The sequence below is a fragment of the Thunnus albacares genome, chromosome 23 (assembly GCF_914725855.1).
Source record: "Thunnus albacares chromosome 23, fThuAlb1.1, whole genome shotgun sequence".
Taxonomy (NCBI): Eukaryota; Metazoa; Chordata; class Actinopteri; order Scombriformes; family Scombridae; genus Thunnus; species Thunnus albacares.
In genome coordinates, this window is record NC_058128.1 from 23,353,162 (window position 1) to 23,380,996 (window position 27,835).

A 27,835-nucleotide genomic window follows, 5' to 3' on the forward strand; every position below is an offset into this window, starting at 1 on the left:
TACTTTGTTTTACGTTGCCGGTAAAACGGGGCAGGGCCTCTGTTCTCCGTCAAGCTAACCAGAGTTTGACAGAAAGCACAGCGATTCTGCTTCAAGATAAACGCGCCGCCGCCGCTCAAACACGGTTATAACGAGTCACTGTGGCCTTTATTTTTAATGCAGGGAGCGGAAGTTGTGTTTGTAATTGTGGTGTTTGTCCCTGTTCGGGCCACTCTGTGCAGCTCATCACGCTTGGCTGAATTTAGGGCAGTAACGTCAGCTAACGCTTCATGTATGTGGTTTAAAACACAGAAGGAACCGTGGAAGTGAACACATATGGATCCTAACCGGATAATCCAAGCTCTGAAAGGGACTATCGACCCTAATCTGAGGATAGCGGCGGAGAATGAACTCAATCAGGTGGGTGAGCAGAAGTAGTTGGCTGCCTTTTTGTTTTTTGTTTGTTTGTTTGTCTTTTTCAGAGGTGGGGCTGGGGGTGGAGGGGTGTGGGGGGAGCGAGCCATGGACCGTCTTTGCTCAGAAAAGATGCCGCTGTGTTTGGAGCAGGGCAGGCCGTGATTTGGTGATCGAGCTCAGTGTGGCCTGGTGGTTCTTACAGCCCCGGTTTGGGAGTTTATATCAGGCCTGTGATCAGCAGTTTGACGAACTGTTCGCCACACGGACCCGGGCAGCTGCACCGGAGAACAATAGCAGTCAGATCTGACAGCCACCATGAACCAGCAGCACCAGAGCCACCCAAACTTTCTCATGTCAGACTGGACTTCTAGAAACACTTGTTCAGAGCTCTGCTGCTCTGACTGTCACAGCTGCAGTACAATTATGTGATCATTTAATATAAATAATCATCAGTATAGGAAAAGATCAAGACTCCCAAAAAAATAGATGAATAAAGGTGTGAATTACTCACTGCAGCATAGTATGGATCAGGCAGAATGACATGTGTGCAACATTGTGGTAGAAAGTCATCATCATTCATAAAAATCATCTGTTTTTTAAAAGTCTCTATCTACTCATAAGACTCTGACTTCTGTAGCAGTTTAGATTTCTAAATCCAAACCTCATCTTCCTCATGTTGTGTTGCATCAGCTGATTCAAAGCTATGAAACCCATCTTCTTCCCTTAACTAGCATCCACTTGCTGTAGACAGGGTCTGATGTAAACACAGTGGTATGTTCCACATGTTTCCTACCTAATGACCATAAAACCATTTAGTAAGAGCTTTCTGCACTTTGTCAACTATTCAGTTTGTTTGTGGAAAATAGTTAAGTGTATTTAGCTTCAGCTAACAGTTCTTCTCATTATCAATTAATCTACTGATTATTTTCTGGATGAATCTATAAAATGTCAGTAAATATTGACACACAGCCCAAAATGACATCTTATGTCTTGTTTTGTCCGACTAACAGTCCAAAATCCAAAGATATTCAGTTTACAGTCATTTATGACAAAGAAAAGCACCAAATTCTGAGAAGCTGGAACCAGTAAATGTTAAGTATTTCTCTTAAAAGGATTATTAAAATCATTTTAAGCAAAATTTAGATTAGTAGGTTAATCAATTAATCACTGCAGCTGTACAATTCATTTATGTATTTCTTTATGTTTCTTGTCTTGGCACTGAGTTGTAATCATCTTTTATCTACCTTAAAAACACTTCAATCATAAAAAAGAAAAGAACAGAGAACATGACCTCAGTGTCGACCCTGTTAGCATCTATTGACTGCTGTAGATCTGTCAGCTTGAATCTTATCCTGCTTTTCATCATATCCGACGTGTTATCATGGAACATAAGAAAGCTGTTTATACATATTCATGTGTTGATGACTGGAACATGATCCAGGTTTCTGTCCGTCTGCGTGCCGTGTTTTCTTTCGCTCCTTCACATTCAGCCACTCTTTGTTATTTCTGTATCAACTGAGTGACCTCAGCAGTTGAGGATGAACCCAGTTTGGTTTCTGGCTGCCTCCACTCTGTTGCGTTAACCCTCTGCTGGATTGAGCTTTCCCAGTCCGATCACCAGTAACAGATGACAAGAGCTATGATACGGTTGATTCTCCAAAATAACAGTGTTAGTCAGCCAGTTGTTTTTTTTGTTTTTTTTTTACCAATTTAGTATCTAAGTGGGGTTGAAGATGCACCAGTGATCACAGTGCCACATTATCCTGACGACTGTTGGGAGTACTCCAGTTAGCATTTAGATTTCTCAAAACACATAATCATAATAATCCTGAAACCTGAGCACTCAGAGTCTGCAGAGTCTATACACATAGAAGTCACAAAAAAAAAAAGCCTTCAAGGTAATAAAAAGTCTTCTGTGTGTGTGTGTGTGTGTACGTTGTGCTGCAGGAGGCTGTTTCAGTCAGCAGCATCAGGCCTGCAGTAAACACTGTCACTACTGCAGCTGCAGCAGTGAGGAGCCTCATCTGCTCAGCATGGGCAACTGTCAATTTAATAAAAACTTCAATTATGTAAATCAATTAATATTCTGACATTTATCTGGCTCCAGGTTGCATTAACTGATTATTTATATTATGAGGAAGTATTGTTATACAGCTGGGACATACTGACTATATATATATATATATATATGTATATACACACACATACATTTAATTTAATGTACTTAATAAAAAACTCATCACTCTATGACCAGTGTAATCATAAAAAAAGGTATTAAATTACATTCTATGTGATATTAAAAGGGTCTTTTTCAATTAATCTGCTGATTATTTTCTCAATGAATGGTTTTGGTGTATGAAATATTGAAAAATAGTGCCATTCATAATTTTCTCAAGCCCACTGTTTGTTTTGTCTGACTAACCGTCCAGAACCTGAAGATATTCCATTGACTGTTATACATGTGAAAGTGGAGAAGTTAGAACCAGAGAATGTTTGAATATTTTGCTTTAAAAATGATTGAAATGATCAATCACTGGACTAATTGATCACAGTGAATATTGCAGGTTATTCCAGTCTGTTGACAGCAGGGGCTCCAATCCAACAGATTCATTATTAATTAGTTTTATTGTTACTGTGGATCCTCTCAACATGTTATTATCTTGTGCACACAGGATAATAAGCTTTTGTTCATTTTCAAATATGAAATTGAATCTTTTATTTTGTCCCTTTAATTAAATGTCTATTTGTTTAAATGATTTTTAGCACGAGTACAGTTTGTAATCAGTCCGTCTCTCCTCTACTGATCGTGTGCTGCTGGTGTGTTTCAGTCCTATAAGATCATCAACTTCGCCCCGACCCTGCTGCAGATCATTGTGTCGGAGCAGGTGGAGTTTCCTGTTCGCCAGGCAGGTAAGACTTCACAAAACAATACTGCTGTTGTTCTGTCAACTGCGGAAAGGTTTTTTTTTTTTTGGTCATTATGTTTTAATACTGTTTGGAAATTTCCATCTTGATTCAGTAGTTAATAAAGATAATATGATTTTAGCCTGTGAGAAATATCTCAGTGGTCTTGTTCATGGGGAAAAGTGTTCAACCTCAGTCATGTGTGGTCAATTTGTTAGTTTTTGACTTTAATACAGCTCGTCATGACACTCACTTTTTGCTCTTTATACATTTTTTGAATGTCATCAAAGAGCTAAATAATATCAAGATTATTCCTGAGTGTAAATCCCAGAGGAGTTTTAGATAAGAGGTGTAGCTCACATTTGGCTTAGAAGACACAGATCTAAAGCTTTAGTGTTTTTTTATTACTATGTTAGTCTGTATAATGGAATATAATAAAATACTAGATTCAACACATTGGACACTCTGTACTTTGCCATTAAAAAGCTGATTAACTTGTTGCTTTCTGTAGAATAAGACTGGAGGAATTCTATCTACCCTTTAAATGTAGTCTCTGTGGATCATGTGATCAGCTGGATGGGTACAGTGCAAATGTATGTGGCTGGTGTGCATGCTTACCTGACTCTGTGTGTGTGTGTGTGTGTGTGTGTGTGTGTGTGTGTGTGTGTGTGTGCACTCACAGCGGCCATCTACCTGAAGAACATGGTGAGCCAGTACTGGCAGGACAGGGAGCCGTCTCTGGGTGAGGTGGTATTTCCCTTCAACATCCACGAGAACGACCGGCAGCAGATCAGAGACCACATTGTGGAGGGCATCATCCGCTGTCCAGAGTCTATACGGTACACACACACACACACACACACTGCCATTTTATTTTATATATATATTTTATTTATTTATATTTTATTCAACGAGGAGGAGTCTGTCTCCATCTCTACTCATTGCATCTGCTTTTTACTGTCCCTGTTTTGACAAAGTGATTTTTTTTTGAAAGCACCAGACTGTTCATCTGTTTTGAAAAGCAACATTTCTAAACCCGTAGACTGCCTCCATCTAAAACATATCATTTACAACTTTTGAACTTTCTTTTGAAACTTTTGATTTCCTATATGTTTTCAAATGCTACACAGTTCTCCTGAATGACACGCAGACACTGAATAAATAACCTTGGTACCTGACCGATACAATTAATGACTCCATATGTCTTTGCACTGTCCGCAGCGCCCAGCTGACCATGTGTCTGCGAGCCATCATCAAGCATGACTTCCCTGGCCGCTGGACCGCCATAGTGGACAAGATCGGCATGTACCTGCAGTCACAGAACAGTGGCAGCTGGTACGGCAGCCTGCTGGCTCTCTACCAGCTGGTCAAAACCTACGAGTGAGTAACACGTTCATGTTCCTTTGTTCCACCTCGCTGCTCTGAATGTCCTTCCTGAGGAGCTGACCGCCCTCACAGCAGGACTGCAGGCTTTGAGGGAGAACACCTAGGCTAAGGTAGCGTTCAGACTGACTTGAGCCCAGCATGAAAAAAACGCAGTCCTGTCATTCATTTGAATGGATCCAGTGTGATGACACAGTGGAGTGCCAATGCAGGGTCGCTTAGCCAAAAAGCTGGTTCAACTTTTTTTGCTTTTGCTGCAATGCAACATGACATGAATCTGTCTCTTGTGAGTCGTCCAACTAAATGGAAGTTCAATATTAACTTGTCGGAACGTCCCTTTAATGGCCCCTGAAGTACTGTGATAGAACACAAATGTTTCCTCTATCAAACACAATTACAACTTTCTTACTTAACCACAATTTATCACCAAATAAAACCAAAATGGTCACAAATATACATGTTGGGTTAGTAACAAGAAATTTCAGTACAGAAAATTAAAAGATATGTTTGAAGAAGTTTAATGTCTCCATGACATCGTTCGTCCACCAGAGAGCACCCACAAGTTTATTTTTACAGCAGGTCATAATTCTTTAATAACCAAATTTAAGGGGTGTTTATCAAAATTCTTTGATTACTGTATTTTAAAAGGTGAAAATTGGCTAATATATTGGTTTTATTGAGTTTTTCAGACCGTCAGCCTCCAAAATCCAGTATTTATCAGACTGTAATTATGAAAGCCAAACACTGTGCTGTAGTGAATATTATGATATTCATCTGTTCAGTTTAGCCTTTATGAGAAGATTTACATGAGCTCATTAAAGGATTTTGTCTAACTGTTCAGGCCCATAACTATTTCTATGAGACAACACTTAATTCACTTAGACTTTAAGAATAAGATGAGTTGCCAAAGTTACTAAAATGTGTCCTTTAATGTGTCGTCTAACACAATCTCAAAGTGTGATCCAGCAAGTGAAATACTGAATTCATTCCATTGTATTTCACTGTACTGTATGTATAAAAGCATGACATGTATAAGGAGATGTCATGCTTTGGGTGGGTCTACATATGATCTAGTCACACATTTATAATCAGTCTTTTATTGTGGTATTTAAATTCACTGGACAAAAACAGGAATACCTGCATTGTGAGATGAAACTGTAGGAAGTTGGTGTCTCCTGGTCTTTCCTGTTGATGGACCTATGCTTCCCACACTGAAAGAGCTGGAAAAGGAAGCAGCTTCTTTCTTTCCTTCCAGTATCTCTTATCAGTTTGTGTGTACTTCAGGTACAGGAAGGCAGATGAGAGGGAGCCACTGCTGGCAGCCATGCAGATCTTCCTGCCGAGGATTCAGCAGCTCATCAGCCAGCTGATGGCCGACGCCACCATCTTCTCTGTCCTCATCCAGAAACAGATCCTCAAGATCTTCCATGCTCTCGTACAGGTGTGTGTGTGTGTGTGTCAACACATGATATAAACCAGGAACAGTGACTGTAGGTTTCAGAAATGTTGGAGCAGAACTGGAAGCAGAAACCTGCTGTGTTTGGCCAAGTTGAAACTTTCAGACTGAAAGCAGTCAGGAGAACACAGACAGAGAGAGAGAGATGTGAATGGTCACTTGTCAAGTTGCCAGTGACCACATTGCATTCATTATGCATGTGTTCATCTTCTGTTTTTGATGATCTTATTAAATGTATTTATCTTTGAAAGATCTTCCCAAAGAAGTTAACTCTTTCCACCCTGGACTGTTTTCATCAGGATTTCACTCTCTTTATTTACAGGCTTATGGCAGAGTTAGAGAGTTAGTCAAAGCAGAGTATTTTTATATATCTCAGAACAGAGAAGAATAATGATATCTGCATCAGCCTCACAAACAGTTGGGCTCCAATCAACCGTAAGACTGACTGTTGTCTGCACATCCATGGTTATGGTGAGAACAGGAACTGTTACTTGCTAATGTAGCATGACCTTATATAAACCATAACCATAGATGTGCAGATAACAGTCAGTCTTATGATTGATTGGAGCCCAACTGGTTTGTGAGGTTGATGCAGATATCATTATTTGAGTATTTGAAAAATATGATTGCGATATATTTGGTGATTTATTTATTTTTAATTATTTTTTAGACAAACTCAAAACAAACTTTTTTGATAATAAATGTTTAAAAATCTGTGACCAAGGTTTGTAGTGAGAGTAACATTTAACATTTGAAAACTAAAGTTGTTATTGATCTCTGCTGGATAAACTATGTGATGGCTACATTTAAAGTATAAATAATCAAATGTAAAGCTGAACCAAACCAAAGCTAAAACTTGTTCTGTATGTGTGACGAGGATGTGATGACAACCATGATGTGGTAATTTACAACAATGGAAATGATGCTGATGATGAAGATGATTTATGATGATGATGATGATGATGATGATGATGACCGCATTAACCTTGTTCTCCTGCAGTACTCGCTGCCTCTCCAGCTGATCAACAACACAGTGATGACTCAGTGGATGGAAATCCTCCGAGCCATAATGGACCGAGACGTCCCTGCAGTAAGACACACACACACATAAATATTCATAACATTCCTGGACCTGTCAAATAATTATACTGACTTCAACACACGTAAATCGTCCGACAGAAATGAGCCGCGATATGTTCATAATTTTTTTCCACAAAAGCCGTTTTAATAAATCATGTTTTTATCAAATTTTTACCTGTTTTAAAAAAACAACTTTATCAAATCATTAGAGAGGAATTAAAGTTTTGAGTCACTGAGGCTCTTCCACTTATAAAATCCAGTGGGATGTTACATGAACGGAGCTCTGAAAAAACATTTCTGGGCTAAGGCTACACATGGATTATGAGGAATAAGATTTTTTCTTTATTTAGGGCCAGCAAAGAGTAAATGTGACCCAGAGAGCAGTGAGTCTGTGCTATTAGTCACTGCTGGGGACTAGATTTGACATTTTAATAACAACACAATTACAGAAAATACTGATAGTTTGAACAGATAGGGGGAAAATGTTACAAAAAAACATTTCAGTTTTATCTGTAGGTGAAATGTCTTTTAAATTGGTTTAAAAGTCTGTCTGAACTGGTATTAAAAGATCTAAAATCTCAAAATGAACCCGTCCAGTACTCAGCAGTTATTTATAGAATGGATACAGTCACATTTTACTGAAACTGAAAGTGAAGTCTGCTCGTATTTTTTCTGTTTTAAAAGTTTAAAACCATGAAGTGTTTGTGTTTGTTAGGAGACGTTGGAGGTGGATGAGGACGACCGTCCTGAGCTGGCCTGGTGGAAGTGTAAGAAGTGGGCGTTGCGTATCATCACCAGACTGTTTGAGCGGTGAGTCCAGAGCTTCTCTCAAATCCCCAGAAACCAGACCAGTAGTTCGCAGAGGGACCAGCTGCTCACATGCTTCTGTTGTGAACCGCAGGTACGGAAGCCCCGGCAATGTGACGAAGGAGTACTATGAGTTTGCAGACTTCTTCCTGAAGACGTACTCAGTGGGCATACAGCAGGTAAGACCTGTCACCTCTGAAGACGTTGCTTTATTTGTTGCTCACTCTGATGGTTTTGGTTCTGCTGCCGTCCCTGTTTGTGTCATGATGTTTATCCAGGTCCTGCTGAAGGTGGTGGACCAGCACCGACAGAAGCAGTATGTTACTCCTCGAGTCCTGCAGCAGTGCCTCAACTACCTCAACCAGGGCCTGTCACACTCTCTGACCTGGAAACAGATGAAGCCACACATGCAGGTAGGACAGCCATGGAGGAATTTGATGCAGTGTTTGCAGAGGGGGTCTAACATTTGTAGTTTTGATTTTATCTAAAAGATCTAAATCTGCAGCTTCAAAGGTAAGTTTAATCATGTTTAGGATCATTAAGCAAGGGTCAGGTTAAAAGAGGACGTTGCTGGTTCAGGTTGTACTTTGAGAATACTCAGCAAACTGATTAATGTCATGTTCATCTTTTTTTTATCAGTGTAGTTAGCGTTCCCTTCACAAAATGTGACTTGGCGGAGGTTTGTAGAGTAGAGAGCAGACAGACCTGAGAGACAGCAGGAGCTCAAAGGGATTTTTATACAATTCATAACACATTGTCCCTCTGCCCAATAAATAAATCTTAAACACAGCAGGGACATCAGCAGTTGGCTGTGGACAGGGCTAACACACACACACACACACACACACACACACAGACACAGACAACCAGTCGTAGTTACATTCAGTCTTTTCTAAAATCATTTTTAATCATTTGTTTTGCACAGCTAAGTTAGTTGAAAGCACAAAATAATCAATAAATAAACCTGTGAGCTGATTTTTTTTTTTAAGTTAATTGAGGAGCAAAGAGTAACTTCTGAGATTGCAAGAAGAAAAATCAGTCATAGAATACCCTATATTACCACCCTGAGTCCAAGGGGAAAGCTAAAAAACAACCAAACAACAAACAAAAGACAACAAAGACAGAGAGAGAAACAAGAGAAACTCCTAATCATCATCAAGTTGGAGAGAGATCCCCTTGAAGTAATTTAAGAAAGGCTACCAGGTCTCATCAAAAGATTAAATCTTTTCTAGATTTATCTTTGAGTCAGAAGGAGGAGAGGAGCGTTTGAATACTATGAGACACAGTAGAGCAGTTGTAACCCAGTCACATTCAATGCTGCCAGTAGATAAAGAGCTTCCAGTTCATCCAACCTGTTACCTGCAAGTTTTTTTGACTGAAGGGTTAAATCACAGCACAGACACCAGACAACGATGCTAACCGCTGAGTCACAAAGTGGCTTGAACGTTGTCCCTGTAGATGCTTAAGAGCCGAGATGATCAGACCTGGGATTCCATAATTTCATCAGTCCGTCTGCAGTTCTCCAAACATTTCCCCTCATTCACCAGAGTTACATCCCTCTCCTTGTCATTAATAGTGTTTGGAGTCACTGTTATTGTGTCGCTGTTTAGTGTGATCTGTCCTGAGTTCTCTGAGCTTATGAGGAACTCCATGTCTTACAGACCATATGTCAGGAGGTGATCTTCCCTCTCATGTGTTACAAAGATGAGGATGAGAAGCTCTGGCAGGAAGACCCGTACGAATACATCCGCATGAAATTCAGTGAGTAATGCAACTTTCCTGTTTGATATTATGTAATACCTTCACTTGATAACTCACTCAGTTCACTCAGCCAACTTGAAGCTGCTCTCACTTAATGCTTAACAGATGGCTGATCAGAAATGAAGGACATATTCTGTTGTCATGCAGTTGTTTGACAGTCATATACAACAAATGATCAGAGCACCAAAAAAAACGGACTTTTGTTCTTCAACTACACTTTGTAGTTGTGACCTTTCCACTGCATCATTGCCATTGTATTTAATGGTAGAGGAAGAATGTATGTCAGCTATCTATTTCAACTTGTTTGATTCCATTCTTTGTGTGTGTTTGTCTGTGTCGCAGATCTCTATGATGACCACGCTCTCCCAGCTACCGCTGCACAGAGCCTCCTGTGTAAAGCTGCCCGCAAGAGGAAGGAGGTGAGAAGGAGCAATGTAACACAAGTCCAGAGGAATTGAGTACACTCGCTCAGCTACAGCAGTGATACACAGTTTGGCTCTTTGTTGGAGTAAAATATGTCCATTTTGTGCGCCTTTATACTTACACTCTGATGGCCGTGGTCATTAGTCGCTTTTACATGCAAAGCTCAGTGCATTTTATAGATAATCTAATGTTTCTTCTTTATATTTCACTTAAAGCAGCATGAAGGAGTATTTTTACACCAAGTATGGCTCAAATTGCTCAGTGTAATTTAAAAAGGGATCATTTATGGTGGTGAACCTACAAAGAATCAGCACCAAATCCTGCAGTTTCTCCAATTAGCTCTAAATAGTATTTTAGTGTCTTTGAGCTCATTGTTTTGCTTTTTCAGCCTGCAAACTCAACTTTCATCAACCTCGATCTGAGCGGCAGAAGACAGCTGGTGAACACAGTGGAGCTTTTAGCAGCTAAAGAGCCAGATGTTTTTTTACTCAGGAGTTGTAGGAGACTAAAAGAGCTAAAGAGAGCTGGAAGGAGAGTGAATATTGGATTTACATTCATCAGGTGGCTACAAGCACAATTATAAATGAATACTAATGTTGTTCTGTGTGTACTGGATGCTTAAACAGGCAACTGTTTGTTTCATCTGTTGTTGAGATGCACACAAAAAAAAATCAATTAATGCATCTCTAATTTAATTCTAAATTCTACTAATATGTGTCTTGAATGCTAATGTTGCTCTGTGTGCTCTTTCCACGACTGCAATTCAGTTATCTTCGTCTCTCAGCCGTAAAGACTCTGAAGTACAATAAATTCAATCTCCGCATCAGCCTTTTCTGTGTGTAACCTTTGTGCTTTCCTCCTGCCAGGTTCTTCCTCAGATGATGGAGTTCTGCCATCAGATACTGATGGACCCCTCCGCTGACCCCCGCAAGAAGGATGGGGCACTGCACTGCATCGGAGCTCTGGCTGAGCTCCTGCTGAAGGTACACAGATCCCAACAACTCAATCTTGTTTTCCTCTACAAAAGATCAGATGGAAGCTTTTTTAGAGAGTGTCGTTTCAAATCCTCATTTTATTCTCTGGTGTTGTAATCATCTTTGTGTTGTCCATGTCTCATCCTGCAGAAGCGGATGTACAGAGAGCAGATGGAGCTGATGCTGCAAAACTATGTCTTCCCTTTGCTTAACTCCCCTATGGGTTACCTGCGAGCCAGGGTAAGTCAGTCCTGGACTGTGGAAACAGCTTTAAACCTTGATATTGAATATACAACCCAGGAACTGACTGATTATGGCTTGTCTGTTGCTGCTGTGGTGTGTCAGTCTGTTTGTACTGTAGTTATTTCCTCCTAATCCTTTTGATGCTGACAGCACACTTTCCTTCAGGCATACACGCTGGGCAGTGGATATGAATATTTTATACCTCTTTCATTTTAAAGCAGCATATCAGAAAAGTCTGACATGACCCGTGCATTGCCCACAGTAAGCAACAATGGAAATATCAGAATTTCATGTCACAGTTATGATGTGCAAGAAAAGCAGCAAAGGCAGAAAAGAGGAAGAACGCTGAAAGCTCGTAAACATAGATGTCAACAAACCTTTAAGCAAAACTGGCTTTGCAAATGTCTGATGAAGAAGGGACCGCTTTAATCTTTCATTTCAACTGACAGTTTCAACTTCTTTTAATGCAATGTTAATGTCAGTTAGACATTAACTGACATTTCAGCTGCTTTCATCTCTTACACTTCAAATTGTTTAGACATGGACTGGTATATTATCTGGATTCATTCCTTGGTCTTCAGCTGACAGTTCAGCTGTTAGTCTTCAACTGTTAGATCAACTTGTATCAAACTGACAGTTTAACTGCCTACAGAACTTAAACTGGAGACAAAAACTTCACACACTCACCATCACACTTCAGCTGCTTTGAGTGCTTCAACTTAAATTGCACATCTCATACAATATTTCACGTCTAGTCTATCAACATTTTAGGACAATACAAGCTGTTTACAGTTTAAACCTTCACTTTTCAGTGTAAGTGAGAATACTTGAAATGTATTTAGAGAATGTTGCTTTTTTGTGTCTTGTTTGGGAGAGCTTGTATGAAATGAAATGATTTTTTTTCCTTTAAGGAATTTGAATAGAAGATAAATATGTGTGCAGTAGAGAGAGAAATAGAATTGTGATGTACAGCTGGATAATGACAGTATACTGTACAGTGTATCTGTGTGTATACTTCACATGTGAAGCTGCAGTGAAGAAAGGCCACAGTGGTTTCAGCAGATGGCGCCACACTGCTGCTGAAGAAACAACATTATAATGAAATCGTCACAGACCTACAGACTAGTAGATATAACAGACTTGTTTTTTAACATTTTTTTACTCGGTTTAATGGATGTTATTCTCAGATTTGGCTAATCAGAGTTCTACAAGTACTGGATGATAATCCTGTTGAGTCAGCAAAGTTGATTTCTATGTTTTTACACTGTAAACACACTTTTACACTGAACTGTAAATTGTTCTAAAATCTTCTATATTTCAAATATTTATGGCATCTGTAAAAATTGGCTCCAATTAACAATTACTGTAGCATTTTACAGTCCTTGTTGGGCACTGCAAACAATAACAGCTACTTAAAATACAGTACTGTACATACATACATAACTGTATGATTACAGGAATGGAAAGTGCAGGTAGATTTATGCATGTATAGTCAGTGAATAAGTCATATGTTTGTTCATATCATTCTGATATTACATCAGTATGCAGAAAACAACAAAATACGTATGACATTTTTAGCAGAACATGTGACACTTGCAAAAGGTCATTCTTGTGGTCGCTGAATGAAATATTCATGGATGGACTGTTTAGGCTTATTGCTTTAACTCTCCCTCTGGCTCTCCCCCCTACAGTCCTGCTGGGTGGTCCACTCAATCAGTGTGAGTCAGTGTTAAAATCCCTTCACAACCACATGTATTGTAATCCACACTGACACACCTGGTGGGGCATCAGTGACAGCAGCAGTGTACACTTGTGGTGGTTTCAAAGATCTAAAAACACTGTGGATGGACTGTGATGTAACCTGTCTGGGTTTGCACTGGTGGACTCAGGGGAGACAAAAAATACAGCAAAAGTGCCCTCTTGGGTGCCCCCACAGTATGATAAAATGCCCTCTTGGGTGCCTCCACAGTATGATAAAGTGCCCTCTTGGGTGCCCCCACAGTATGATAAAATGCCCTCTTGAGTGCCCCCACAGTATGATAAAGTGCCCTCTTGGGTGCCGCCACAAAGGAGAAAACATAAAGTTCTGTAATGACTGCCTAGTTATGGGTAAATCAGGATGAAATGCCCTATAGAGGGCATCTGCATGTGACAGTCTGGAATGAAGGGTCCTCATGGTGCCCTTTTAATGGAAGAAAATGTGATAGTGCCGTGTAAAGTACACCCAAAAACGAGAAAACATGATGTGCCTTTTAAATGCAGAGGATGTAATGTAGTCTTGTGATGCTGTTGTAATGGGGTGACGTGGAGGTTCTGTATGGGTGCCCTTCTAGTACTAAAAAAAAAATGGAAAAAGTACAATTTAGGGTTCCCCTAAGTCTAACATACTGAGGTGTAGAATTGGGTGCCCTTTCAATGAAAAAAGGGTGCTATAGGGTGCACCATATGAGAGAAAAACATTGTGAAGTGGGGCCCACTGAATGTATCAGGTGCCCTTTATATTTTTTGGCCCCTGCCCCTGAGTCGCCACCGTGGGTTTGTATTAATTTGTGCTTCTCTGCTGTGTTCTTGGCAGTCATGCTGGGTGCTCCACAGCTTCAGCCCACTGCGTTTCCATGATGAGCTGGTGCTGAGGAACGCCGTCGAGTTGGTCAAACAGGATCTGGTCGAAGACAAAGAGATGCCCGTCAAGGTGGAGGCTGCCATCGCTCTGCAGACACTGGTCAGCAACCAGGAGCAAGGTCTGTGGAGGAATATGGACAAAGCTGATATTAATATCAAATATGTAACCACCTCTTTCACCAGTCACTTTTACTACTAGTTACTAGTTATTATTTAGCAACCAGAGTTTTTGAGTATTTAATACCTGAATTTTCTATCTAAATATGTGGACCCTAACAAAAGTTTTTGAAATTGCACAATTTGAAATGACCTACTTTAAATTTCAATCATTTAATTCCAACTACAAAAATTGAGAAGGTTGATGTTCAATATAAAATATTTCAATGCTATAAATTCAGTGGTATTTAAATTTCAACATTAAGTATTCAGTAATGTGTAAATTTCACATTTAGTTATTTACATTTAGTTGTTTATAAGATTTAAACAACTGTGTACCTAATTTACTGGCTATTATTTGCATCCATACATCCTCATACATCAGTGTCCAATGCTTTAAATAAACTGTATTTTTATTGACTGTTTCAAACTCACCAAAAAAAATGGAAAAGACTTTTCACCTTTTGTTGCAGCATTTCTATAATTTGAAAATAATTTGTTTGTATGCTTCAAACACAGATAACACATAATTACTCAGAATCCTATTCCACCTCCTGTACCAACAATAAAACCTTCTGTAGTCAACTGGGTTCTAACCTATTTACTCTTTATTTTATTTAATATAGATTAATAATAAATGTAATATCTGTGAATCAAATTCCAAAATTCATTTAACAGCAAAAATCTTGTAGACGACTGATTTACCTACAATAAGTTCAGCTTCAGTTCTCTTGTCAGAACTTTTTTTCTCATCTTTGTCGACTATTTGCATAAAACAGGAGCAAACAGCTGATGTGCTGGTTGCTTTTACCTCCTTGTTCTCCTTTTCCTTTAACTTGTTCCTCACGTCCATTCTCTTCACTTCACAATTTACATTTCCCTCTCACTCAAAACGCACCGTTTTCTCCCACAGTGATTGTGTCGTACCACATGATCAGAGCTGATATCGTGTACACTCCTGTCTGTTCGGATCCACACGGGTATTGGACACGCTAACATACAGACCTGAGACACTGTTGGAAAGTAGACTTTTTGGAGGCACTGTGATTTGGGTTATGTATCTCTATCCACAGCTACAGAGGTTTAGTGAAGTGGTTTACTCTCCTGACTGTCATTCCAATAGTCATGGATTCATGGTGTACTGACATTTTGCTTACATTCGACTGTACTTCATGTGGTGTGCAACGGATGAGCAAAAATCCTAGAATCCTTTTTATAACTATTTCATTTGACACTCACCTAATCCTGATATTCTAACCCTGACCTGAGCCCTCAACTCAAGTCTTAAATAGCTGCTTATAGACGTGAGGAGTGAGATGAAATTTTGACTTGGAACCTGAACTTTTTTACCTTGAGTAGACAAGATACAGTCCTTAAATCCTGTGCTCTGTGTTTGTGTGTGTGTGTGTGTAGCCAAGCTGTACATCAGGCCGTACATTCGGCCGGTCATGCAGGAGCTGCTGCATGTGGTTAAAGAGACAGAGAACGACGACCTTACCAACGTCATTCAGAAGATGATCTGCGAGTACAACCAGGAGGTGGCCGCCATCGCTGTGGACATGACGCAGAACCTGGTAGGAACACAACACACACATTCAGCAAAATAAACCCAGAAAAAGTTCATTCAGCTCTATAAATATTCCAGATACCCTGTGTTTGTATCTTAATGTCTCCCTTTGTTAATGCATAAAATATAATATGCTCAGTGTTTAACCTGTGAGTGTGTGTGTGGTAGGCGGAGATCTTCACCAGAGTGCTTCAGAGTGAGGAGTATGAGGAGAACGAGGACAAGACTGTCATGGCCCTGGGCATCCTCAGCACCATCGACACCATCCTCACCGTCATGGAGGACCACAAAGAGGTCAAACACACACTCACAAGCTTCACAGAAAACACTTCCTGTCATACTACGTTAAGGTGATATTTGATTCTGTATTTTTCCATCCTTCTCTGTCTCAGATCACTCAGCAGCTGGAGGGGATCTGTTTGCAGGTGATCGGTCTGGTCTTGCAGAAGCCCATCATAGGTATGGCAGGTGTGTGCACTCGGGCAGTCAGATGTTTTTTTTTTTTTACATGAAAACGCACACACACGTACTTTCATTCACATTCCTTCTGTTTCGACTCTACTCTAACTTTGTCTTTAAAAATGTTGATTATTTCATCATGGGTTTAGTTCATGAATTCATTCGTGTTGAGTTTTCCCCAGCTGATACTCTTCAGACTGCAGAGGGATAGGGTTGTGATTGTGTTTGGATGTTTTTGTAACTGCGGTTTAGTGGGTTAGTGCTCGCTGCCATCATTGACAGAGCCAGAGGATTTACATCTGGTGACAGACGGGAGGCTCTCAAGGGACTGCTGCTGTACTAACGCAGGGCAGTGGTCCCTCCTCCTCTCACCCCACTATGAGGTTGTTTTTTTTAGTTCTTTTATTGAAAGTGCTGTGAAATTTAGTTCATATATTCATGTTTCCCTGAGGATGAATTGTAATAACTTTAATATTCTGTCTTTTCATCTAAAGCCTGGTCAAAATGTATTTTTGACTAATGACGCTATAAATGCTAACACGCTAAACCCACACTGTGAACATGCTAAACATCAACTCGTCTTGCTGCAACTATTTTCTCCAACAATCATCTATAAAACATCAGAAAACAATGAGAATCCTCCTACAGCTCATACTCTTCTTGTGGGTGTGTTGAAGCGTATCTAAGTGCAGGTGCTAATCTGTCAAAGTATGTAAAAATGAGAGATTGTACTGCATCGCAAGTATCTGCATGTGTGTTTGTGTGTGTGTGTGTCTAATCCTGGTAATTAAGGCAGTTTGCCTTACGGAGCATTGGATCCTTCCCACTCTGGTAATGAATGGATTAACTGATAACCTCCTGCTGCCAGAATGGAAAAGCTGTGTTCAGGCGGAGGCAGATAAAGCAGCAGGAGAGGGTCATATTGAACAAAATGAAAGATAGAGAGGTCAAGCTCATTTTTCTATGGGAAATCTATACTACACACACATATACACAGACACACAATCCACAATCCAGCACAGCTGTGCTCTTTACCCTTAACGTTATTGCATGAATCCCCAAGGAGGGTGATGAGGAGCTGAACACATCAGTGCCGACCCCATAATCACATTGAAGACCTTCCTCAGGCATTACGGCTTCTTTACAACTGCTACCAGTGTGTGTCTACTGACGTGCAGCTGTTTCTCCTGCACTGACGCAGTGTAGTGTGAAGACACATCTGGTATCGAAAGACTACATTTACAACCTGTAGATGGCAGCAAACATTATTCATAACCTTGTTCTTGAATTTTTTTTTATTATTATTTCTATCAGTTATGGTAGCATATTCACCATATTATTAGCCGAAATCTGGGCACAAGGTGACTTGACTATAACACAGGCCCCATTTCCACCTGGTATTAACATGTGATGTGCATCCCTACATTATCTGGATAATGACATCTGAGCAACAAGTCTTTGCATTTACTTCTGGTGTTAACAAGTGTTCTAGTTATCTCCATTCTCCCTGTACTGTGATCAGATCTTAACGTGGTGTGTTATTCATTTTTAAATCACTTTTTGTGGGAAGACTTGCTGATTACTCATGCGACTTGTAGCTTTTGCCAGACTTGCATGAGCTGTCTGGCAGGAAGGAGTGGAGTTAGGTGACCTTTCAACTTGTTGGGCGAAAATTTTTTCTTAACGTGGTCAAGCTGTACATATATCATTCCAATGTGTCTGAGATCAAGCTAGACCAACTTCAGGATCTGGATGATCCGAATGCATTACGATCATTCTGCATGCATTTACACCTGCATTAACATTTTTCCCTTATCCAGATGAGATATCCTGATACAAATCACATGTTCATTTCAAGAGTAAATATGGTCAAAGTCTGAAGTTTCAAGAAACACGAGCAGTCAGACAATCAAACCAATCAGATCTGGATAAGCCGACAGTTTATCCAGATTAACTAGAGCACTTTATTTGGAGTGAAAACAGAAAGTGAGCATGCCAGTAGTAATCCTTCACTACAGGAAGTACAGTAGGTCATAGTTGAACCAGAATGCTTTTCTTTAAACTGTGATGGATGTTCACAACTGACAGTTCAAGTAATAATTTAATTCCCTAACCTGGGGGTCTGTTTACAAGCTGTCTGAGTGTCTGACTGCTTGGCCCTTCGCCTTGTTGGAAAGCTGCTATGTTCTTAGATATCTAAGAATTTAAGGCTGCGTTCAGTCCAACATTAGTACTGCGTGAAAAAAAAAATGCGGCCTCTTCTGGGAACGCACTGATCTGATACACTGAGTCAGTATCGGCACTGGTACTGACCTTATGAAACAGATGTGGTTTGGAAACTAAATTTAAACCTGTTTCTTATTCACTGACCTTATAAAAGTCAGCGATTCCTCTTTGTTCATATATTTTAGCACCACAGTAATTGCTTGTGCATAATGTCGCTTTATTTATCACTATAATAAAAACAGTATTCTCACAACAGGAGATCCATTGTTTTTCTGTGGTGGTCTGTTCATTAGTCTTATTAATGTCAGTCACTCTCATAATTCATTTCCCAGAGTCCATTTCAACACTATCCCCTTCCTTTCTTTTTCCTTTCACTCCAGGCTGACTCATACACAAATGTGTTTTGAATGTTTGTGTGTGGACAGGGTTAGATTCAAGAAAAATCCTTTCCTGTCCTCCTCTGCAGAGTTCTACGAGGAGATCCTGTCGCTGGCGTTCGGCCTCACGTGTCAGACCATCTCCCCCCAGATGTGGCAGCTGCTGGGCGTCCTGTACGAGGTCTTTCAGCACGACTGCTTTGACTACTTCACAGGTACGTCTCACATGATTGCACACACACACATACATACACTTTTACTTCACTGGCACTTGGTAGAAACAGTGTACACTCTGGTTTTAGAGCAGTAACTAGTTAGCTTGGGAGAAAGGGAAAGACGGTTCGGCTTCTGAAGGGAGAAGAGGTGTTTGAATGATGGTTAAGCAGTCTGTCACTCAAGACTGCACGGGGGTATATCTCATAGTGAGACACTGAAACGAGTGTTATGAAAGAGAAGTAACTACTAACCTAAAAACTGAATTGTAGTATCCAGTGTACTTGCGCAGTAAATATTGTTTGCATGCTGATATACTGACCCAGAAAAAATGTTGGTGTTAATGATGGTCTGCGTCTCTTTTACAGATATGATGCCTCTTTTGCACAACTATGTTACCGTGGATACAGACATGCTCCTGTCCAACCCTAAGCACTTAGAGGTCATCTACAGCATGTGCAAAAAGGTCAGGTTGTAAATGTTTGACATGTTACATCAAATCTGAACTGAAAATTGCTGCTGAGTCTTGACTGGTCAACTATTCTGACCTTGGACCTGTTGCAGGTACTGACCATAGATGCAGGTGAGGACGCAGAGTGTCACGCTGCCAAACTGTTGGAAGTCATCATCCTGCAGTGCAGGGGCCGAGGCATCGACCAGGTCAGAGACAGACGCTTACAGTACAGACCTTCATCTCAATGTTATCACACATACACAAACCAAAATTACATCACCTGAAAGGTTGTGGAAGTATTTTAAGAATTCCAGTCATTTCATATTCAGGCTATTTAATAGATCTAATCAGCTGCATAGGAATAAAGCAAGCAGCATGTATCACCACCTGGCTTCATCTGGTTCACTTATCCTGTGAGCTGCAGCATATTTGATGAAACATTTTCATTATCTGTTGAAAGCACAGTGTGTTTTCACTGTCCTTCATAGTGCTTTTCAACAAATATTTTTACCCGTAAGAGTTATTACTAATGTTACATGTAAAAATTGCTTTTTTTAACGCAATTATTGTGTCAAAGAAACAGTTCAACATTTTTGAAATACGCTTTCTTTCAGAGTGTGAGGAGAGAAAGTGAGTCTCATGTCTGTGTGTTAAGAGTCTGAAGACTCTTTATGTAGTTTTTTTTACAACACAGTGACTGTTTTGTTTTCAAGGCATAAGAGCCAAATTAAAACCTATTAACACACTTTGTAATCCACCTGGAATGTAATTAAAGACGGATTTAAAAACCAAAATGAAAAAACAAAGCTGGCAAAAGCTGCCCATTTGCAAATAAACACATTTAATGAATAATGGGACATAATGAATAGGCAGTCTGAGAAAACATAACAGGAAATAACAGATTAAAGGATTTTATGTGCACTTAGTTGCATGTATTAAATTCTTAGTGTTCCACCACATGAGGTGCAAAGGAGCTGACTGTTTACAAGCTGCTTGTAAATGAGCTGTCTGAAACTACACAAACTAAATACAAAAAAAAATGTTTGTACTATGGTTTGACCTCCAAATAGGTGAACTGGTGGGGTAACAGCAGCAACAACAGATTTCTCTGTTTCCTACCTGCAGTGCATCCCTCTGTTCGTGGAGGCAGTGCTGGAGCGTCTGATGCGGGGAGTGAAGTCCAGCGACCTTAGGACCATGTGCCTGCAGGTGGCCATCGCTGCTCTGTACTACAACCCAGCCCTGCTCATCCACACTCTGGACAACATGCGCTTCCCACACAACCCACAGCCCATCACAGCCCACTTCATCAACCAGTGGATGAATGACACAGAGTTCTTCCTGGGGTGAGAGGGAGCATTCTGCTGCTTGGTTAGGGTAGAATGATTCTGGGTAAACTAAGAACTACGATTTTCTCTCATGACTCTAGAGGAAATAATTGTTTTAATGAGAATGATTTATTGCATTTTTGTTTGTCCTGATGCTTGCAGAATGATCGGCAAAGTTAGCTTAGCCATCCTACAAAAACAGAAAGGGCACATTTTTTGAGCTTAAATGATGAAAAACAAAACAATTAACTTACAGCAGCATTAATAAAAAGTGATTAGGCAGAGGAACTCTGTAACTAACTGACAGACACAGCCCTGATATATTATTTCCTTTAGTGCCTGGTCAGACAATCAAGTGGCACAAAGAATAGCATTTCTGCATTGTCATAAAGTAGATGGTGCTACATTAAACAGTTGACTCAAAGGAACGTATTTATACTATCAACTCCTGTCTCACAATTGACTGCAAACCATGTCACATCTCTTTAGTGGAGCAGTTTATACTCCAGCAGAGCAAGGTTATATCAGGTCAGATGGTGCGGCACAGCTAATACAATAGTTTCCTCTATTTTGTACTCTCTAGCTCTCCGTTGCATCAATGTTCACTAATGTCAGGATGGTGGGAAATTGGTCAGATTGGCGCAGATTTCCATCTTAGAGTTCACTGAAGTTGAAGTGTTGGAGAGAACTCCCTGGTGTAACTGGTCCCTAATCTAGCCTACGGTATCTTGTTAGCAAACAGTTGCCTATTTACACATCTAGCAGACAAAGATTAACATTAACATTCATTTGGAGTTGTGTTTCTGTCCACCTTACAGATCTAAGTTCAATATTCACTCTCTTTTAAACTCTGTTTTGGTCTCCACCAACTCCTAAGAAAATCGTCTGGGTTAAACCAAAACAGTGAGATTAAAAAGTTCCGTACAGTTGGGTGATGATTGTACTGTGAGTGAACCATAGTTAACGGTTTATTCAATGTTAATATTACTGACTAGTGGAGCTTTAAGTCACAGCACAGCCAGTTTCTTTAGGCATAGTGGCTAAATGATGAGTGCTGTCACCTCACAAAAAAAATCCTGAATTTGATCCTGACCCAGAGGTGTTATGCATGTCGGTGTGATTGTGAATGTGTTTGCCTCTCTAGTGACATTAAACAGGATAACATGCTCAGGAAATAGATTGATGATCAGCTTACTTTCAAATGAGCTAATTCAAAGTGTTCTAATACATGCAGTCATTGTGTGTACATGCAGTCTAACATCGAATTCTAATTACTGCAACAAGGTTGTAATCACAGTTGCCATTAACAGTGCTGTGTTAGTCATCAGTCTTACCTTATCTCGGCCTGGCTCACTTATGTTACTCCTGACATGTTGGTCTGTTTTCTTCTGGTGTTCAGATATCAGAGAAAGAACCAGATGAAAAGCTGTGTGTTTGGAGAAACTACTTCTACTTTAAAGGGTAAACAGATTAGGGGCTCTTGAGTCTATATGGGTAAATCAGTTTATGTGGTAATTACTTGTGACCTGCGGCTACTTTGCCACATCAGTCCCATGTCCAAACTCTAGACTTGGTCCTGTTCCTGTCTTGTCTCAGGTTTTTGGATTTAAAGGAATAGTTCAACATTTTGACAAATACACTTATTTGTCAGTACAGAGCTGGAGTTGGGAAGTGGTTAGCCTAGCTTAGCATAAAGACTGGAAACAGGGGGAAACTGCTAGCTTGGCTCTGTCCAGTTCCTGCCAATGCCCCAAAAGCTCACGAATTAGCTTGTTGTATATCATTTGTTTAATCTGTACACAAACAAAAATGTAAAAACAGCAATCTGTGGTTTAAGGGGGAGTTATATGTTGGACCTATTTATTTGGCGCCAAATTTCCCTCTGCAGAGACCAAAACTCATTCCACTGAGCATATCTGGCAATAGTTCCACCGTGTAAATCCCCCTCAAACCACAAATTGTCATTTTTACATTTCTGTTTATGTGCAGATTACATAATACATACACTGCATACACTGCAGGTGTATTTTTTCAACTTTAGCTAGCTGTTTTCCTCTCAGTGGTAAGCTAGGCTAACCTGACTCCAGCTCTGTACTAAAGCTCTTCTCACTCTCAGACAGAGTGTATAAGCATATTTCTCAAAATGTTGAATCATTACAATTCCTGTAATGTCCTAAAAGTATTAAAATTGTCTTATTCACAAAGTCTTTGAGGACTCAGATTTCCCTAATTCTCAATCTTCGTCTTCCTCCACCGCCCAGGCTCCATGACCGAAAGATGTGCATCATTGGCCTGAGCGTGCTGATGGAGCTGCCCAGCCGACCGGCAGCACTGGAGGGAGTCGCCGCCCAGATCGTCCCCTCCATTCTGCTCCTCTTCCTGGGCCTCAAACACCTCTACGCCTCCCGCCTCATCAACAAACCAGACCTGCTGGCCCGTGCAGGGGCTCAGGACGAAGACCAGAACGGTGAGAAAAAAGAAGGAGATCAGGAAGGAGAAGAATAAGAAAGAGGGTGTGGTGAAAGAATAAAGCTGAAAGGATTAAATTCGGGGTAGGACAGAGGTGGAGGAACGAAAGTAGAATGAATAAGGACAGAAAGAAAGCAGAGAGGAGAAAAGAGAGTGGTTTAGAGATGATAATGAAATGAGATTCTCCATTTTCACCAACATCAGATCTTCTACTACTTGAATCTTGATTCAGCCCCAAGCTCAAATTAGCCGCACCACATTTACTTTCTCACCCTCGCTGGCTCTGCTTTGCTTCAGTCAAGCGTAAAGGAATTAGATTTCTAAACCTTGTCTACTGCTTGTGGGGCAGACTGATAAATTAACAAAGTGCTACGGTGTTGGCTATGAATTTCTCCTGCGGCTTGGTATTTAAAATGCATTGATTTCACCGCATTAAATGGTTCAAGATGGTGTATTCTTAATAGAAAAGCTTACTTTTTTTCCCCCAGTGAAAGTGGAACGTGATTGGGTTTGAAATAAGTGTTCAGTCATGAGTGAAGCATATAACGGGGCAATGTTAGGGAACAAATATCAAGTAGTAGAGCTAAATTTTCCAGCCAGTCGTGGACTCTGTTGTCACGTATTTGTTTTAAGTCCTTTTCGTTCGCAGCGAGAGTGCTGGGAAAACAAGCTCATACATATGGAAAATAGATGTTGCTTGAAATCTGTAACTCTGAAGTATTCCACTCAATAAGTCGCAGCTTTCCGCCATATACAAAGTGAATTTTTATTTTGTCAATAGCTATTAAATGTGTATCTTGTCTCTTGAGTGGCACGAAAATGTATTGCATTCACCAATTTTCTCTTACAAACAGAATTTATTCATGTCATGATCATAGTCCGCGTTGCTCCACAGGAGGGAAAGACATTTGTTTGACTTAACAATCATGATGCTTTAATCTGAATTTGGAGTTTTATTATATCACAAAACTAAAATAAAACGTAACCAAAACAAACTCAGGGTGCAAAATTGATATTCTGTTCACCATCATCATGTCTGCCAGTTCACAGAGGTTGTTTAGTTCTAGGCATGGCAACTTGCACAGTTCAGTAATATTGGAAAATTATCTCACTGTGACAGCTGCCTCAGGATTGATTTTTATGCAGGTGTCTGTCCAGCATCATGTTGTGTTGCAGCTGACAGTGTCACATCACCTACTGTAGGTTATAGTATTCTCTCCTCTAATATCGCCATGACCAACTCCCATCATGGACCACTTTGCTTGAGAAAGACGTATTTTACCATATAGCTTTATGTCAAACATTATTTCTGTCTTCTTTTAACTTTTTGGTAACATTTTTATGAATTAAACTTCCCCACCTTTAAAACCTTGATTCAACCAGGGACTTTTCTCTTCTGTCTGCCCTAAATGCCCCAAAAATATATTTTTTAAAAAGATCACAGTTATAGCTGCAATGTTTGAAATACTATACTTAACATTAAAGCAGGCTCGCTAAACACTAAACATGAAACTTCAATTTGACCTTACGGCTGTTAAATTAGCCTGCAGTTCCAGGAACAAGAACGACAGAGACTGATTTGACTGCACTGTGCACTCAAGTTAGCTAGCTGCCTAGCATAGCTGATAGTAAGCTACTAGCTAGCTGCTTAGGTTTAGAAGGCAAGGCAAGTTTATTTGTATAGCACATATCAACGACAAGGCAATTCAAAGTGCTTTACATAGAGCATAAAAGGCATTAAAACAGAATATAAAAGCAACACAAGTAAAAAGACATATAAAAACAATTAAAAAGTGTTAAATTTGGAAATAAAAAGAAGCTAAAAGAAGACTAGAATAGAAGACTAAGAGAGTCCAGTATATTAACTTAAAATTTTAACCTGTATTCCTCTATATTGCCGAAATCACTTTTTATTCAGGCTTTGACTTTGGATCTGTGATGAGATAAATGTCTATATGAGGTGGCATCATGAAGGCTTTAATCCTAATGGATGTATTATTTTCTTTATTGGCAGAGGAGATACCCAGTGATGAAGATGAGGTGAATGAGAACCGTAATGCCATGCAGCAGCAGTCCAGTATGCCAACTGGCCAGGGGGGTGAGGATGACGATGAAGACGAAGATGACTACTGGGATGACGACGGCTTTGAGGGAACCCCCTTGGAGGAGTACAGCACGCCTCTCGACTACGACAACGGAGAAGACGAGTATCAATTCTTCACCTCCGCTCTGCTCAGTAAGTCATTGTTGTAAGCACGAACTGCAGAAGAGGAAGGATTCACCTCCAAGCTGGTTCCACAACAAATGACCCCATAATCAAACTTTCATTCACCATCTCCAGCTGTTATTTTTTAATTAATCCAGTAATGGTTCAGTCTAAAAAATGTGAAAAATTAGCAAAAGTGCCCATCACAAATTCCATAAGCTCACGGGATAAAAGGGATTTTAACCACAATAAAAGTGCTTCCTGTCTGTAAACACTTCCCACTGCAGGATTTATAAGACTGAAGAGTTTTGTTCATGTTTGTATGTTTGTATAACTCATTTATTTAAATTGATTGAACAGGAAAGATTGCAGCTCACACAGTTCTCAGTCACAGCATGTCCTTTTAGTCAGAATATCGACACTTATACCCAGCATGAAAAATACCAGAATTTTCTGGGTTTAATGGTTGACCTACTCTCCCACTCTGTTAGGGATCCAGAATACTGATGCAGCCTGGTACCAGTGTTTGACGGCTCCACTCAGCGACGATCAGAAGAAACAACTCCAGGAGATCTACAGCATCTCACAGCAGAGGAGGAGCACCGCCGCCAAGGGCCAGTGGTGAGTGTCAGCGCACAGGACAGAGGGGGGAGAGAGGAAAGAGAGAGATGAAGAGACTGAGACACATAGAGGGGAACAGGGGTGTGAGAAGATGCTCAGATAATTCAGTGAGAGATGTTTCTTAATTGGAACATTAGCCTGGAGGGATGTTCTGTCACAGTTTTCGTAGTGTGAAGTGTAGATTTGCAACTTTCTGACACACTTTTTGAAATGCAGCATGAGGACCAGTGGACATCGGAGACTACTGACTGCAGAGACCCAGAAGAGACATGCAGGAAAATATTTCAGATTCAGAAAAAAAGACCTACTTTTGCATTAGCCTGAAAAATATTTAGCGTGTGTCTCCCATGAAGCAACAACAAGAAAACTTCTAGAATTACAATATGGAGTAACAGAATGACAATTTAAGTAAATCAAGTACAAAACATATAATATTTTGGGAAATTTGTGTATTTTCTTTCTCTCTTACTTTCTCTGAGAGTGAGATGAGATGTGTCAGTCTCATCTGTGTGAAATGAGGAGCTGGAGTCAGGATGTGGTCCTATGCCTAGTGTAGCATAAAGACTGGACGCAAGGGGAAACAACTAGTCTTGCTCTGTCCAGAGTGAAAAATAAATGTAAAAGCGACAATTTGTGGTTTTATGGGGAGCTGTGTGCAGGAACTATTTCTTGGCAAACAAACAGCTTCCTGGAATCTTGTTGTCACAGAGAGGTTTCCAGGTTTGGTACTGTCATGCCTGTACAGAGACCAAAACCTGTGCTCGCTAATCATATCAAGATTAATCTTCTCATTTCGCTCTTGAAAAGAAAGCAAATTAACATATTTCCCAAGATATCAAACCATTCCTTCAAGTGAATATGAATTATGTATCAGAATACTCCTGACCTGTACTTTATTCTCACACTATCATACTATTAATGGTTTACTTTACAGTTAAAAGTGATTTATATTGCAGTATTTTCATTATATCTTCTGGAACCAACTAGTGGGTACTAAAATTTGGGTTCGGGCTTTTATTCTGAAGTCTCGCAATCTGATGACAGACTTGTCTTTGGTTCCTCCCATCTAACATCTTTTCCTCCATGTGTTTTCAGAGCGCCAATGAGACGGACTGCAGAATCAGAGGAGGGGGATGAAGAAGAGAGGAGCAGGTCTGACCTGATCTGAAGTGGATTTCAGTCTAATCTGAACGATCTCAGTCCAGATCAGACCATGTCAGACTTAATGACTTAATGGATCCCACCAAAACCTCATCCCACGGTGCCATCAGAACTGGATGGAGTAGCAGGGGCTGGGTTGGCATCACAGCAGTGTGGGACCTGGTGCACTGTACAGAGCCCCTACTGGAATATTCCTATCACCAGGACAGGACCGCTGGCCTGTGTGTGTGTGTGTGTGTGTGAGAGTGTGTGTGTGTGTGTGTGTGTGTGTGTGTGGACTCCAGAGAAAGGTCTGCATTATAAATATATAAGTCCTTGACCAGCAAAATTCGATAAAGTTCTTGTACAGTGCAGTCCTTTGGTCTGTGACTAAGTGTGTGTGTGTGTGTGTGCGTGTGTGTGTGGTATGATTTAAGTCACTTTCAGGGACACACACCAGACTTAAAGAGTTAATTGGGGATGGCTTGTGCAATTGGGGACAAAAGCGGTGTCCCCAGTTGATAAAATGCTGATTTTTGGGTCAGTGGTTAAGTTTAAGGTTAGGGTAAG

General features: G+C 40.2%; 1 protein-coding gene across 4 annotated transcripts; it reads left to right on the plus strand.

Moving 5' to 3' along the window:
* ipo8 (importin 8) lies at window positions 1-27,835 on the plus strand. Of its 4 annotated transcripts, none has more exons than XM_044343757.1 (26): window positions 1-399; window positions 3,225-3,306; window positions 3,983-4,139; window positions 4,522-4,680; window positions 5,968-6,124; window positions 7,140-7,229; window positions 7,935-8,029; window positions 8,121-8,205; window positions 8,305-8,439; window positions 9,688-9,787; window positions 10,130-10,206; window positions 11,077-11,193; window positions 11,335-11,424; window positions 13,119-13,145; window positions 14,003-14,168; window positions 15,619-15,779; window positions 15,941-16,066; window positions 16,165-16,240; window positions 18,924-19,049; window positions 19,416-19,513; window positions 19,612-19,707; window positions 20,627-20,847; window positions 23,091-23,296; window positions 25,313-25,534; window positions 25,996-26,125; window positions 27,221-27,835. In XM_044343757.1, coding segments are annotated over exons 1-26 (3,084 nt in total). In that variant the 5' UTR covers window positions 1-315; the 3' UTR covers window positions 27,222-27,835. The 4 variants fall into 4 exon arrangements, with proteins under 4 accessions (XP_044199692.1, XP_044199694.1, XP_044199695.1 ...); XM_044343759.1 differs by having other exon boundaries at window positions 16,165-16,231; XM_044343760.1 differs by lacking the exon at window positions 13,119-13,145.

Excerpts from the sequence above, each read along its gene's own strand:
- ipo8 (XM_044343757.1), top strand. The coding sequence starts at position 316 with ATGGATCCTAACCGGATAATCCAAGCTCTGAAAGGGACTATCGACCCT. Across the intron at positions 8,206-8,304 it reads ACTCAGTGGGCATACAGCAG|GTCCTGCTGAAGGTGGTGGA; the intron begins GTAAGACCTGTC and ends ATGTTTATCCAG. Across the intron at positions 14,169-15,618 it reads GGTCAGCAACCAGGAGCAAG|CCAAGCTGTACATCAGGCCG; the intron begins GTCTGTGGAGGA and ends GTGTGTGTGTAG.